Raw genomic sequence first — 14,413 nt, 5'->3', positions numbered from 1 at the left:
AAGAAAATTCCACTATATTTCGAGAACAACTTCAGAAATGAGTTGAAAAAATAATCTGTAAGATGAAATAAGGATAAATAATTAATTCAGTTGAAACCATGCTTTTCTCTGAATTCCCTCATATGTCTTTCAGACTCTTCTTTGAACTCATTATGCGACTTTATACCGTAATAAACGATACTGCCAAAAATGGCAATGAAAACTAAAAGTATTATACAACCAACAATTGGATTTTGCTCCTTGTAGCTTCTAACGAAAATTCTTGGGGGAGCATGAAAGGTTGATCCCTGAAAAACATTTTTTAAAAAAGCTAAATTATTTCAAAACAACAAAACGAAAAAGAAGTTCTGGTATATAAAACAAATGAATAGAAGGCAGAAAGTAAAAGTTATTGGATTAAAAGCAGAATGAAAATGCAAAAAAAAATTACAACAGATAGTTCTTGCAGAAGTACCATCAAAAGAAATTAGTATGTTCCTGCATATTAGGCTTGTTAGTAATGCTCAACCTAATTAAGAACATATCGAATGACGAGGAGTATGAAAAAATTATATGCTGGATTAAAAATCATTAGTTTCAAACTGAATAAGTACACTATTTCTAAGCTGCCCTCAGATTATGACATATCCAAGGAACTATCCATAAAATAAAATATAATATTAAATCAAACCGTTTTTTTTTTCTCGTTCATCGCTTCTTTTTTAAACCGTCGAAGGTCAGGAAAATAGGGCTTCAATCCATTTGTTACAAATGTGCCAGAGAAAACTTTCACATAAAATGAAATTCTCAACTTTATAATTTATTTTGATGCTTGGATCTGATATACTTATATTCATCAAATATAATTCCACCCCCTTATCAAGATGAGGGTTTTACATGAACATTTATTCGAAATGAAATTCTCGATACACTTCATTCGTCGTAGTGCCATCAGAATGATGCAAACTAATCCTCGAGAAAAATAAACTTAATCGACGTAATGATTTATATGATCCACATGAACTACATGTGCTGGTCTTCTCCTGAGGAATATGGAGAGAATCATCCAAATCAGGAAGACACTCAAACATATTCCAGCGCAGATTTTGAGCATCCTATTTCTGTTCCTGTAAGGACCATATCCGGTTGGACGAAACACGTAATTCACCTACAATGTGAGAACAGAAAGTGAAGAATAATTTTGCAAGATTAAATCGCAATTCTCAGGTGAAAATTCAAAAATTCCATTCACAGAACATGCACACATCAAGTGTATAGATTGGTTGAATGATGAGTGTACTAGAGCTGTTTGCTCTCGTGATAATGTAGCTTAGCACCTACCTATTTTTTGAAGGAAACGTAGTTATTATAAAAAAAAAACATTAATACTTCACATGTAAACTTTATTGTATATCGTTGAAAATGTAGGATAACAGCAAATATCAAAAAATAGTTCATTATATTTTCACGACTATACAATCCTAAAAACCAGTAATAATGGAACAATAACAATATTCGACACTATAAAATTATGCCGAGAAGACTGAAACTATAGAGTATACATATTAAATCGTACAAGTTGCTCTCAAGTTGATCAAAATAACATAAAATAAGTAAAATCATTATTTAAGTCTGATAGAAAATTGGAAAACATACCCTATTTCTGTACAAACAAGGAATTGGAATTGCCTTAACCGATTTATTGTTACTACATTCATGATCTATCCTGGGTAATCTATATTATCATTTGAAACATAGTCATCAATATTACTCATCGTTTCTTGAAAACTCTGAACAGGTGTATGAAAGGATCTTATCATGAAATAAAATGAAACAACGAATAGCGTCACCATGATGGCTACTAATATTAAGAAAAAAACAAGTGTACCCTTTTGATCTGAACCGTACCAAAGCAAAGGGTCACGGAATATACTTGTTGGCATCTGAAAGAGAAATTTTTTTCAGGGAAGCATTCAACAGAATGAGAAGCCAACTTGGTTAGTTCACAATATCATCACATTTTTGCTCGGTACTTACTTGGAGAAAAATATTTGATCTATCGGAAAAAATAAGTATTTAATTCGGTTAGGCAACTGGAATACAGGGAAACTTTGGTCATTCAGAAATAGAGCATGTTAGAATCGTAAGTATTTTCACAACAGCCAACACAATCATAATGATTAGAATATTATAAAATTTGTGCGGATCTAAAATCAACCCAAAACGAATACACATCAAAATCAGATACAAAAACATAAGTAACACATCGAAGGCGAACAAATTAAGGATAAGGCACCTTTTTCCTTATCATAGCAGCATTTTTTTCGTATAGTAAGCTACAATTTTATTTAGAACCTGAAGTATTGTCACGTTAGAAACTTGAACTAGAATAATTGAACATCAACATATTTGTTTTTCTAATGCAAGAGAATAGATTCGGTTAACACGTATAATATTCGTACATTCAACATACTCTTTCGAGTATTCCATTTTTTTATTCCCAGAAATCCACGTGAAAAAATTGAATCAACCAGATATATGAGTTACAACAATTACAATCAAACATTGACAATATCGAAACACATAAAGGGATATATTGATATGGGTGTAGAAATGCAGAGTGAAATACAAAAATAATAAAAAATTAGCCTCACAAAAACTGATTTAAGAGTGCAGTGTTATTTATACTGAGGTATTAAAGGGAAAACTTATGGCAGAGGTGAAATAATGAATTTTAAAATAACTCTTCACAATGCATATTAATGTGAAAAGTGAAATGAGACAGCAGACAATTTTTTGGAATGAGACTATCAAACGGGTTCTTAAAGATGGAATTTTGAGGCAATCATGAACCAATGAGAAAATATTTTGACACACGGACATTCTCTAGACAAAACACGATCAAAAGTGTTTACCTACCGAAATTTTCAAGTTGAAAACAGCTATAACAAATGGACCATAACAAACATGAAATGAACATGAAGAATACACCAGTTGAGAATGGACTTTTTTATCTCATCAATCAATTTGATGGGATGACGTAGAAATGCTAATTTTTTATTGTAGCAAACAATGAACGTATAGACAAATGGACAATTTAATCGATAACTTCAAAGTTAGGACAAGACACTGAAAAGCTGAGGGACCAAAATGCGAATATCAATGAAAAATTGTTAGTATTACAGTCGAATATGCTGAAAAGCGAAAACGAAACCAGAAAAATAGACGATAACTAAAACAGCTTTGAGAAGATTCTTCCTGTTACGAGATGAACAATATGTTCCAGAGGTTACACTAACTCTACGAGGAGGTACAACCTGAAAAATGTTCGTTAAATTAATTATCAGGGCTCTTAGATATAGAGCAGCATACAATCACAACTGCACCTATTTCGAAATATGAAGAAAAAACAGAAAACCAAATATAATTTTATTTTTATAAAAAAAAAATTCGAACGAAATATTCATAAATAACATTGATATACATATGAACAAATCACAAAGATGGATGAACTTTCTAAAAGGGTAAAAACAATCACTTGTATCCAAATCGATTAATTCAATGAGTTAGAACGAAGTTTAAGAACAATATGAAGATGAATCTTTCCAACAATTCAATGTGTTCTTTTCCTACTTGTACTTTCAACTAACCAAGCAATGATGAAGAACAATAAGATGAAACAAGCCATTGTAACCAAACAAGTGACACACATTATTTTAAGAGCCTTTTTACGCCTGTCTGCCTCCCAGTGGGGTGAAAACCTGTATTCCACCTATAAGAAAATGATAACAATCCTTCATGGCATGAACCAAAATGATGAAAACTATGATGAAATGTGCAAATAAACCACACCGAAGCAAAACTGCATGCTCATTGATCGAGTGATTGTTCAAAGAAGACAAAACCAATGGCACACTGAAAATAATACTTTTCTAGAACTGGAAATATTCTGCTAAAAAAAAAGCTACTACCTAGTAACGTGCATTTGAAGTTTGTCGATGTTGCTTTCCAATTTAAGGGTCAAGTTTTTAATTCTGTTATCCTAGGCAGGAATTATCTTGGTATTATCAATTTAAGAATTGTGATCAAAAGCGAAAAGAAAAATTTTAATTGGCGAGTTATAACTTCAAACTCAAAAGATTTCGGATGGTAGGAAAGAATAATTTTTCATTTACACCATTCATATATAATGATACTCAAGATGATCACAAAAATGAGACTTATACCGCATCCATAGCAGAGCATTTTTAATCCTTTCTTAATCTGATCTTGTTCCCATTTCTCGGAGAATCTGAAAGTAACCTATAAAAGAAGGCATAATAAGTGCTGATTCACATCGCTCATAAATGAAAAACAAATATCTTTAGGAATTCACGAAATGACAGAAAAAAATTCTTATGCTGCCAAGTCCTTATCGATCTATAATGAATCTCAGATCCCAATCAATAATCAATCTCAAAAAAAAATTGTGAGTCTGAATCCTCTTGATTGTTCGACGTGGAAAAAAAACAGCATCAGAATGAGACATCAGGAAACACTAGCATCAAAAACTAGGCAACTTTTCAAGAGTGGGTTCAGTGTTATTTAGTCATGGATATTACATGAAGATATCTAAATCTAGAATAAGTAAGAACTGAAAAATGGCACATTATATGAAAAATATGACGCGTTATTTCAAATGATTAGTTAGCCAGACGTTAAGTAGCTTGTGTTAGATTTTTAAGTAGAAATGGCGATACTCGACTTCATTTAGTCAATTATCAGGACTTTTAGATAGAAACAGCATACAATCCTAAGGATCTACTCCGAAATATGAGGATAATTGAAAAACAAATATAAATCAATCGAAACAAAATATTTACAAAAATAAATAGATGCAGTTCTAATAAAAAAAAATCGATAAAGAAAAAGAAATAACCAAAAATTATCACAAGATTTCACATAGATAAATTCATATAGATGAGGAATTGTTTACACGTCCACGTTTTTGTTTGTTGGTAATTTCATTAGTCATTAATGTTCTTCATTAATGGGTCTCAACTGAATGGATACAGAAAACTGATCGATAAAAAGGGAAACCTATACAACAATTCAATAGAATGTTCATTTCCCTGATAGCACCTTCAACTAACCAAGTGATGATGAAAAACAAATGAGTGTCACCCATTGGGATCTCTTCTTTTTCTCTCTCATAAGGGTGAAAATCAGTAGGCCACCTCTCAGAAAATATCCAAAAATTCTCCATGACACGTTCAAAAATGATCAAATCAAATTTATGATAATACAATGATGCAAATTAAATCACACAGTAGCAACGAGAACATAACTGACACACAGAAATTTCAACCTCATGCTCATTAATGTTCAGAAGAAACAGAAGACAAAACCAATAGGACACTGCAAAAATACTTTTCTAATACCCCAAAAGAACTTTCCTCCACGAAGAGCATATTGGAGAGTACTTTCAACATCTAATATTGTTATTCCATGCAGAAATGTACGATTTTGAAAGGTATTAGAGGAGTTTACAGATATAATGTAATATTAAATTCATTATTGTTTTTTTTTTACTGGGAAAATACAAAAAAAATCAACCTATAACAAGTTAATATACTCAAAGGCATGTGCTCATGATGAATGAATCTAACTGGATTCTATTATAAAACTGAAAAAATAGCATATGTGTAAAAATTCAACTGACTAGTAAATAATTTGTTAGCTAGCTTCTTCGACTGGTTTGAAAGCAGAAATAACCTATGACTATACATACACTTATGAAAAAATAGTTCTTCAGTGAGTGTATCTTTTTTTCGGGGTAACACTAGCTAGCCAAAAACTGAACGGAATAATTAATAGCACGATAAGGATTCCGATGCAACACCCAAGGCAAAATTGTAGGCAGACTTTTTTACGCCGATCTGCCTCCCATCGTTCAGAAAATCTGTAGGTTACCTATAACGACACAAAACGACATTTTCAAAAATAAGACAACTGTACAACATTATATTCATAATTAGGCGCCACATTCAATGATTAGCAAACTGTGAAGTGCGGTGTAAGATTCACACATTTAGGAGTAAGAAGTGGTGTTAATATTATTGTGATGATTGGATCTCTATTCATTATTTCCTTTTCTGAGGATGAACATGATTTTTTGTGATGGACCTATTTATTCATTCATAGTAAAACATTTAAACATTCCGCTAGCGAGTTTTGAATCCCTTATTATTTAATTATATTTGGTTTTCTTTTTATTGAAATGTAAGTGGATGAAGGATTGTAAAACATGAAACTCCATGGTTCTACTACCAAAGTTCAGATTGTATATTTGCTGCGCATGTTTGAAGAAGTGGTGACTTAATATTGAGCAATCTATAAACTTATACATTTAAATTAACGTTAGTAAAACTTATACAAAAAAGGAATCGTAGGCATCTTTTCAATTACAAAATTTACATTCTCCAACAATTGGGAGACTCAAAATATAGTCTATCATTAATCTTTCAATTGATTGCCAAAACAATAGATGTATCAGTAGATATAGACGAATGGAAAACTATACAGGGAGTAAATGAACAGTTGCGAAAAAATTCAAGGCGTGACTCCTAGTCGAAAAATATGTGTATGCTATAATTTTTTTTTGTGCAGCTTTTGCTTAAATACAGCACCTGAAAAGCAATATTTTTCAGATGCCATGGGGCTGTATCAAAGCAGCGGCCACTAAAAATTTTATATAATAGACCCACCATATTTTCTGACAAGGAATCACCACTAACATTTTTTGGCAACATCAGTAAAAAGCAACATTCATCACAATAAACATGAAAACTTGAAAATCTATTATGGAACAAGAAAGTGAATTATGTTAATGATACAACTGAATTTTAAGCATAGACGAAAAAACAATATCATAAAGATGAAAACGGAATTTTTTGCATATGGTGTCAAAGGTAGTAGCAGTATTTACAAGATATATTTATTTTTTGATTGTGTTTGTTCTATTACTCATTAATATATCTCTGGGTGCAGTAAACTGGGAAACTAAGGAAAATAGCATAGGTGAAAAATATGACGTTTTTCTTCTAATTGACTAGGAAATCATTTATTATCTAGCTTCCTTGACCCATTCAGAAATAGCCTAAAACCACCTGTTTGAAGGAATAATTTCTTAATGAGTGTATTTCCTTTTCGGCGTTATACTAGTTAACCAAAAACTAAAAGGAATAACTAATAGCATAAGGACAATCCCAATGCCACAGCCAATGCAAAATTGTCTGAAGAGTTTTTTACGCCGATCTTCCTCCCATCTTTCAGAAAATCTGTAGGTTACCTATAACGACATAAAACAATACTTTCAAAAAAAAAAAGAAAAAAAAAAGCGTTATATGTTGAAGTTATGTCAGATAACTTGATTACGATGTGATGTGACCTAGTGGAAATATACAGGGTGTAAATAGTTGCGAAAAAATTAAAGGGCTGATGGTGATTTCTTTTTGAAAATTAGTTCTGGTCTTTCTATAAGAATTTTTTAATTTTTTAAATTAAGGTTCGAAGACTCTTAATCAATTATTCTTATCTGAAAAATCTTATTTTTTAGCGAGAAATTACAAGAGATTTTGTTGGTCCAAAATGAACCAAGGTATATTATGAATTAGGAAGAGTTTCTTGATAAACAAATTTCAGGTGTATAGCTTTTTCTTCCCTCTTGCAATTACAGGGGCACATCACCAAAAGTTTTCTGGTTTCCGAGAAAAAATTAAAAATTGCTTTTCAAGTTCCATGTTTAGGGGGCAAGGGTTGCTGAAAAAAATATATGAAAGACCCAAATTTTTTTTGATAAGGAATCACTTCCCAAATTTTTTCGTTATTACCACCCTGTATATTTGAGCCAAAAAATGAGGTTAATACTATGGCGATGAAATTTCTATTCATTATTTATTGTTCTAAGGATGACTTGATGTTTTGTGACACATTTTTCATTCATAGCAAAACATTTCGAGTTACTGATTAACTGATTTTTGAATTCTAGATTATCAATAAAAATATCTCCGTTATATTTGATTATTTTTCTAATTTGAATGTTAATGAATGATTAGGGAATATGAAAGCTATGAGTTTCGACTGTACAACATTTATTCGATATTTGGAAAGTTACTAATAGTAAAAATTTAAGTGGATCAACTTGATGCAAAACTTGTGTCACCTATTTCTGTCGTTCTAGAGCCCACTCTATAATATATATACCTTTGGAATATTTCAAGCTCAGCAGACACAGCAGCTTACGAGAAAGGAATCACAGGCATATTGTTATTTACAGAATTCAAAATCCCGATATTTACTTCATATTATATCATAGATCATTTATGTTACACGAGATGCCCAAAACCGTATATATCAAAGGAAACCATTTTAATGGAAAATGGCTTTCAGTTGAATTTTCTGAATTTTTGGTACCTTGTAGATTTCAAACACCCTGCGGTGAAAAGTGACACTTTCAGCTCAGAATTTGTCGATTCTCGAAATTGTTAAAAATTCTGAGCAGAAAGCATCATTTTTGGTGTGCCTATGGCCATCTTTGCTGGGTAGGTCACAATCCACAACATACCAATATTCCGAAAATCTAACAGGAACACACCTTTATTTTAAATGGTGTAGGATCCTTCACGAATCGAAATTTTATGCATATTACATTTACAATTTGATTAAAATATACGGGATTGGTCAGCTTATATCTATGTACAGATAAGGACATTTCTTCAACCAGAACCTACGAAGAAATACAGTCCGTTAAAAATGTCTTCGATGTCTTCGATAATCAGTAGTTAATAGCAGCCCAAATACTTAGAATTATCGTTAATATAGTAAGAAGAATAATGAGGCCACAGCTAATGCAGAAAAGTTTCAGGAAACGTTTTCTTCTTCCTGCTTCCCAGCGCTCCGAAAAATTGTAGACTACCTATAAAGACAAAACGCAGTTTTCAAAAGAAATTGGGTAGATAGAAGTCCCGAGATATTTCCCGACATATCGAATTGAAGTGATACTATGAGTAGAAACAAAGACTTGGAATGCTCGTCCACAAAAGACGCATGCTTGGTTCGGAACAATAAAACCATATATTATATAAAATATAATTCGAAGCACGTGACAATTGCATATCCTATGAAATGGAAATGGTGGAACTGATGACAAAATAAATGTTTACTTTTGCAGTCCAAATAAGATAGGTAGAACCAAAGCGAAGATAATGATGCCAATGCCACATCCAAGCCAAAAAAGTTTGCAGTATCTTTTACAGCTATCTGCCTCCCATCTCTCTGAGAACCGGTAGGTAACCTATAAAGACACAAATAAGAAAACAGAGAAAAGGAAATTTTGTTGAAATAATTGTACTGTTTGTCCACTCCACCAAGTTATAAAGCATCCGGGTACTGAAATGAGTATAAAAAACTTCGTGCCATATAGTAAAAAGTGCAGGGGTCTGGGAAGAATATATTAATTTGGTGAATGGTAATAAATTGAGGCAGAATATAAGGATGAATTTTCAGAGAAACAATTGAACAAAAAAATACCACTGGCATATTTCTCAAACTCGAATCAAGTTGCGCATGGCGCATAAAACGTTTCTGATTGCTCATTTTCATTTTTTCATTCATAGGAAAACAAGAGTTGGTTTCTTCGAATAGCTGGTATTTGGATGGTATGTAATTGTCATAATGAAGAAACTTTATTCCGAATATCATTCAATCGAAAGTGAAATATGAAAGTTAGTTTAACTGTCTGAAAATAAATTCGAAATTTTTTTAATAGCATGCAGACAATTATTGAATTCTGGAAAAAGTACCCGCTTTAGCAGGACTCGAACCTACGACCCCTGATTGTCTCTCTGCCATGTGAGCTACCGAAGGAGATGTGAGGAAGCATTTGCAAAGTCTTAGAAGCGTTTCAGCCAGAATTCAGAATTAGTATTATCGTAAGGAGAAATGGAATATTTCAAACATGAACTTTACACATTGTTTTAGGATTGAATCTGCTCTAGAAGACGTTTCCCAAATCTGGAAACTGTCAGATCTTCACCTATTCCATGGTTACCATTTCTTACAAACACTGTACCGCCTCATATTTGTAGACAGACTGCAGTTAGAAATTCTTAGAATAAATTTCACTCCTTTCCCGATTCTCTCCTATTTTCCACAAAATAGGATTCCAAGACTGAAGTCAAGTGAACCCTTATGGTCCAACCGATTCCTTAGTTCGAATATAAGGGACAAGGACATTTGACAGTCTGAATGGAATACGTGCACTATTTCCAACAAAAAATTAGTTACTGATCCCTCGAATAGAGTTCCTGGTTTTGATCTTCCCAGGAAAATGGGACGTTACAATAGTATGCTTTTCCGATGGAATTCAGTTGAAGCCCTAGTTGTGAATGCGGGGAACCAGAAGAAACCATAAATCATCTGGTTAATCATTGTCCAATTTATAAATTTGAGGATGATTTTAGGGCTATACATGCAGTTTCCGAATCTTTTTGAATTGGGTTGTGAATTTCAGGACAATCTGACATAGATACCTACGAATCTTTATTTTATTATCTCACATACGCAAAATTATATGGTAACCCTTCACATTAACCCCTGCTTAAACTGTATCTCATACTCATGCTATAATAATTGTTTGATGTAAAAAACTGTTATGCTCTTCATCAAAAAAAAAATATATATAATCCCTGTGTGTTGTGTTGTAACAACTTATAGCTACTCACATTGAAATTGGTAAAATAGAGGACACAGCAATAATGTTTGATCAACTTTTCATGTATGTTCGACTACCATCTCCTAGATGTAGATAACATATCGAATGACAAAAAGCAACAACCTCAGGAGAAAACATGTTACAAAAGTAAACCGATTTTGTGCCTATATGCAAATCCATGCTATGAATATGATGATACTAACTTGTTATAAACATGAAACAGGAATTTAAGCTGAATCAATGTTAGTTGTGTTTAATATTTACATTAGATTGTTCATAAATTTTAGATCGTAATAATGATAAGGATGATAATATAACAATTCAAGAACATATTATAATATATACATTATAAAAATTCTTTATAATGAAATTAATTAATGAACTATTTGATCCAGATAGAGATGAGTATTACTAAGATGAAGAAAATTATGCCAAAGCAACAGCCAAGCAAAAAGATTTTGCAGTATCTTTTACATATTTGTGACCCCCTTCTGTCTGAGAACCGGCAAGTAACCTACGACACAAAACAATTCTTGAAAAAACAATGGCATGAAGACTTATATCGGTTAGAAGAATGCATTGACAAACGCAAACAAAAATTGGGTTATTGCTGATTGCACTTCGTGCATGACTAGATGGTACCTATTGGGTGGTGTGTTTACTTTTGGCTATTGGGCATGGGCATTGTAGTGGTTTAATATTGAATGGTATGATACTAGTACATGGTTTCTTCAATTTGGACAGTAAAATTACTGACGACATTTTGAGCGAATATGACACAATTTGTTTGCACTTTCTTATTATCAGTTGTCAAGTATAATTAGCGTGCTTATTGCCGAATATATAACATAACCTTATGTATCGTCATGTCATCAAGAAAGGAACGCAACAATTGTACAACCCACATAAGTTTTTTATTTCCTTCGGAATCCCAGTTTTCAAAAAATTAGTAGGGTGCGTTCTTTTTGAAAAATGCAGATTATTCAAAGTTCATAGGGCCATTACTGGCCTTGCTCTTGAATGATTCTCACGGAAACTGCTGCTATATACATATACTTCTACTATATATACTCCAACAAGCAGTTTCTATATATAAATGAGACATATTTAACGAAATTCTGTGCGAAATTTAAACATCTCAAAAACATTCATAAATGTCTCTAATATCATATACCTTATCATTCTGGTCTCAATCTTAACGAGGAGATTATCAATGAATGGTACAATTTCAGAGTGGGTAACTCAATCAATTTAACCCACTATACTACGGTAATACCAATATATAGGTATGAAAGTGACTAGAAAGCTAACAACGAAATAGATCAACCATTTCTTTCGTCTATTAGGGTCCCAACGACTTGAGACAGTGTAGGTTACCTGAAATAAAAAACAGTGTCGAAATGGCGCACTTAAATTCATGTGTTTTTTCCTAAACAAAGTCAACCAACGCTAAGAGCTACCAAAACTATTCGACACTGCAGTAAACTCATAAAGGCATTCCGCGAAAGAATATTGGCACCTAAAAACAATTTCACAAAAAAAGGAGTATTGTAGGAGCTCGACAACACATTTGTCGAATACTTCTGGATAATTGTCAAATAAATATTGTATTTTGAGGAGGGGGATAAAAAAACACAAAAATTGTATTAAAAATGTACTGCAAAAATATTCAAGCTCCTATATTATGAAAGCGTGAAAGTAAGAACTGATATTTCAGGATATTATAAAAAACCTTCACAAAATTTCGCTTCAAAATAGGAAAGTCGCAATCTATCCCTACAACAATACAAAGTCCGGCAGTCACAACATTACACTTTCCGTACTGTATTAATTGATCGAAGGGTACAAGCAAAGAGATTCACAGGAGTTCAAAATATTCGTTCAAGAAGGCTATGGAATTTTGAGAGCCGCTGTACTGTGTGCCAAAATATTTCTCATGAAATTAAGCTTTAACGATATGGAGAAAATGCCATACTGACGTTTTTTTTCAAATTGGAAAAACAATGACAAAATGTTATGGTGAAGCCAAGCATTTGTATCAAGCACAGAACATCAACATTTAAAATTCTTCCGCCTATTTGAAGGCGAATTTTTTGGAACACATAATTGGAAAATGGTTATAGGTAGATATTCTACTAGGAACTGTTAAATTCTTCAGTCAGGACGTGCTATTTAAAAAGTCACTAAAGATTTTCAAGAACGAAAATTGAGAAGAGATCATTGGAAAGATCCCAAAGTTAGGAAAACACAATTTGTTTCAACTTGAAAATTTTGAAAAAACTATTCTATCCTATTCTGAGCAGAAATATTGCAAGGCGTGTACGGTCTGCTGTCCGTGAAAACATTCAACGCTGATTGGCTCGATATGAAATGACCATGACTTTCAACACATAAAACAGAATGATCAGAACGAAAACGAGTGCTGAACAGCCTGCACGAGATCTATTACTTCTAACAGGAACAGGATGAACAAAAACCTAAAAACAAAACAAAATGATTTTTTAAAGCCCTTAAACGTGATCAACGAAAGCGAAGCACCAACAAGCATAGGTACTATACATACATCTCCCACAACTATATTTATATGAAACATATTATTATGATGGTGAATTCAGTTAGTTTGTTCCACGAAGACGGTTGTAATTCTCTTAATCTTACCCAAGATTATTTTGCCCAATCAAAGCAATGCAGGTGAGTCTTTGACCTTTGACTGAGGGCTAAAGGAGACACTTCTCCCTTCAACATCCCTTTTACATACATACGAAGAACCCAACTCTTCAAAGTTGAACCCTAATGAATATTTGACCATTTTGGATAATAATAGTAGTCTTCATATTTTGTCGTATAATGCGCAATTTTCCAGTAATTTGATAATCAAAAATGAAAAATATCTGTGAAATTCGAAAAATTGGGCATTTTGGCTGAATGCGACTCTGTAAGATCCACAGAATTATCCTTAAAACATAGTATTCTTTGTTTGTCAACTTGACAAGAAAGAAGAAAGTTTGAATGTTGAGAAAAAATATAATTTCTTTAGGTTTGTGAACATAAAAGTTTTTTTTTTTTATTATTTATTATTATTATTTATTTTAATTTATTGTATTGAAACAACTTCGTTCACCGAATTGAATGGAAAAAGTGAGTTTATGTTTTTTTCTAATGAAGCAGCTTAATTCCAAGGCTGAAATGGTACATTTAAAGTTTAGAGAAATTTCATTGTCAGGTTTCCAGGCATAGATCATAATGAAAACAGCTGCATCTTCTAATATGGGCCGAATCGGAAAGAATGGTAAAGGAAAAAAGTGTTTCTTTTGACCTCAAGAACCTACTGTTAAAATATTTGTACAACTCAAATACTCACACCCTGTGTAATTACGTCGTTAATATTTTTGAGGTTATTTATTAAATAATCAACAAATCAATTCTTGAATTCAACTTTTAATTAACGGTCATAAAATACACGAAAATTATAAAAACCTACCTATAAACTTAGTACATCAGTTTATGCACAATGTTCATTCCATTGAAAAAATTATTATTTGTATAATGGCACATAACAGTTTTCCTTCAACGTGAAGTACCACTTAGATATCCGCAGATATCGAGAAGCGACTAATATATGAGTATCTCAAATTTAAAATATTTAAAAAAAACTATTTTTGCGTGAAAAAAGTTTTTGCC

At 32.3% G+C, this 14,413-nt stretch overlaps 1 protein-coding gene across 4 annotated transcripts in view; it reads right to left on the bottom strand.

The window, feature by feature from the left end:
- Positions 1 to 14,413, bottom strand: part of LOC123307532 (galectin-4-like) — a 28,623-nt gene that overhangs the window by 8,732 nt on the left and 5,478 nt on the right. Inside the window, exon 5 of one of the 4 annotated variants that reach the window (XM_044889883.1) lies at positions 59 to 287. The exons of 1 other annotated variant lie outside the window; for it this stretch is intronic. In XM_044889883.1, the coding sequence (XP_044745818.1) occupies positions 87 to 287 (201 nt within the window). In that variant the 3' untranslated portion in view covers positions 59 to 86. Of the gene's footprint in view, positions 1 to 58; positions 288 to 920; positions 1,148 to 1,365; positions 3,297 to 14,413 lie in introns of those variants that run through there. 2 more of the 4 variants (XM_044889885.1, XM_044889886.1) reach the window with 2 other exon arrangements.

Source organism: Coccinella septempunctata, chromosome 2, assembly GCF_907165205.1.
Source record: "Coccinella septempunctata chromosome 2, icCocSept1.1, whole genome shotgun sequence".
In the NCBI taxonomy this organism is placed as follows: Eukaryota; Metazoa; Arthropoda; class Insecta; order Coleoptera; family Coccinellidae; genus Coccinella; species Coccinella septempunctata.
This window is presented reverse-complemented; position numbering and strand designations above follow the sequence as displayed.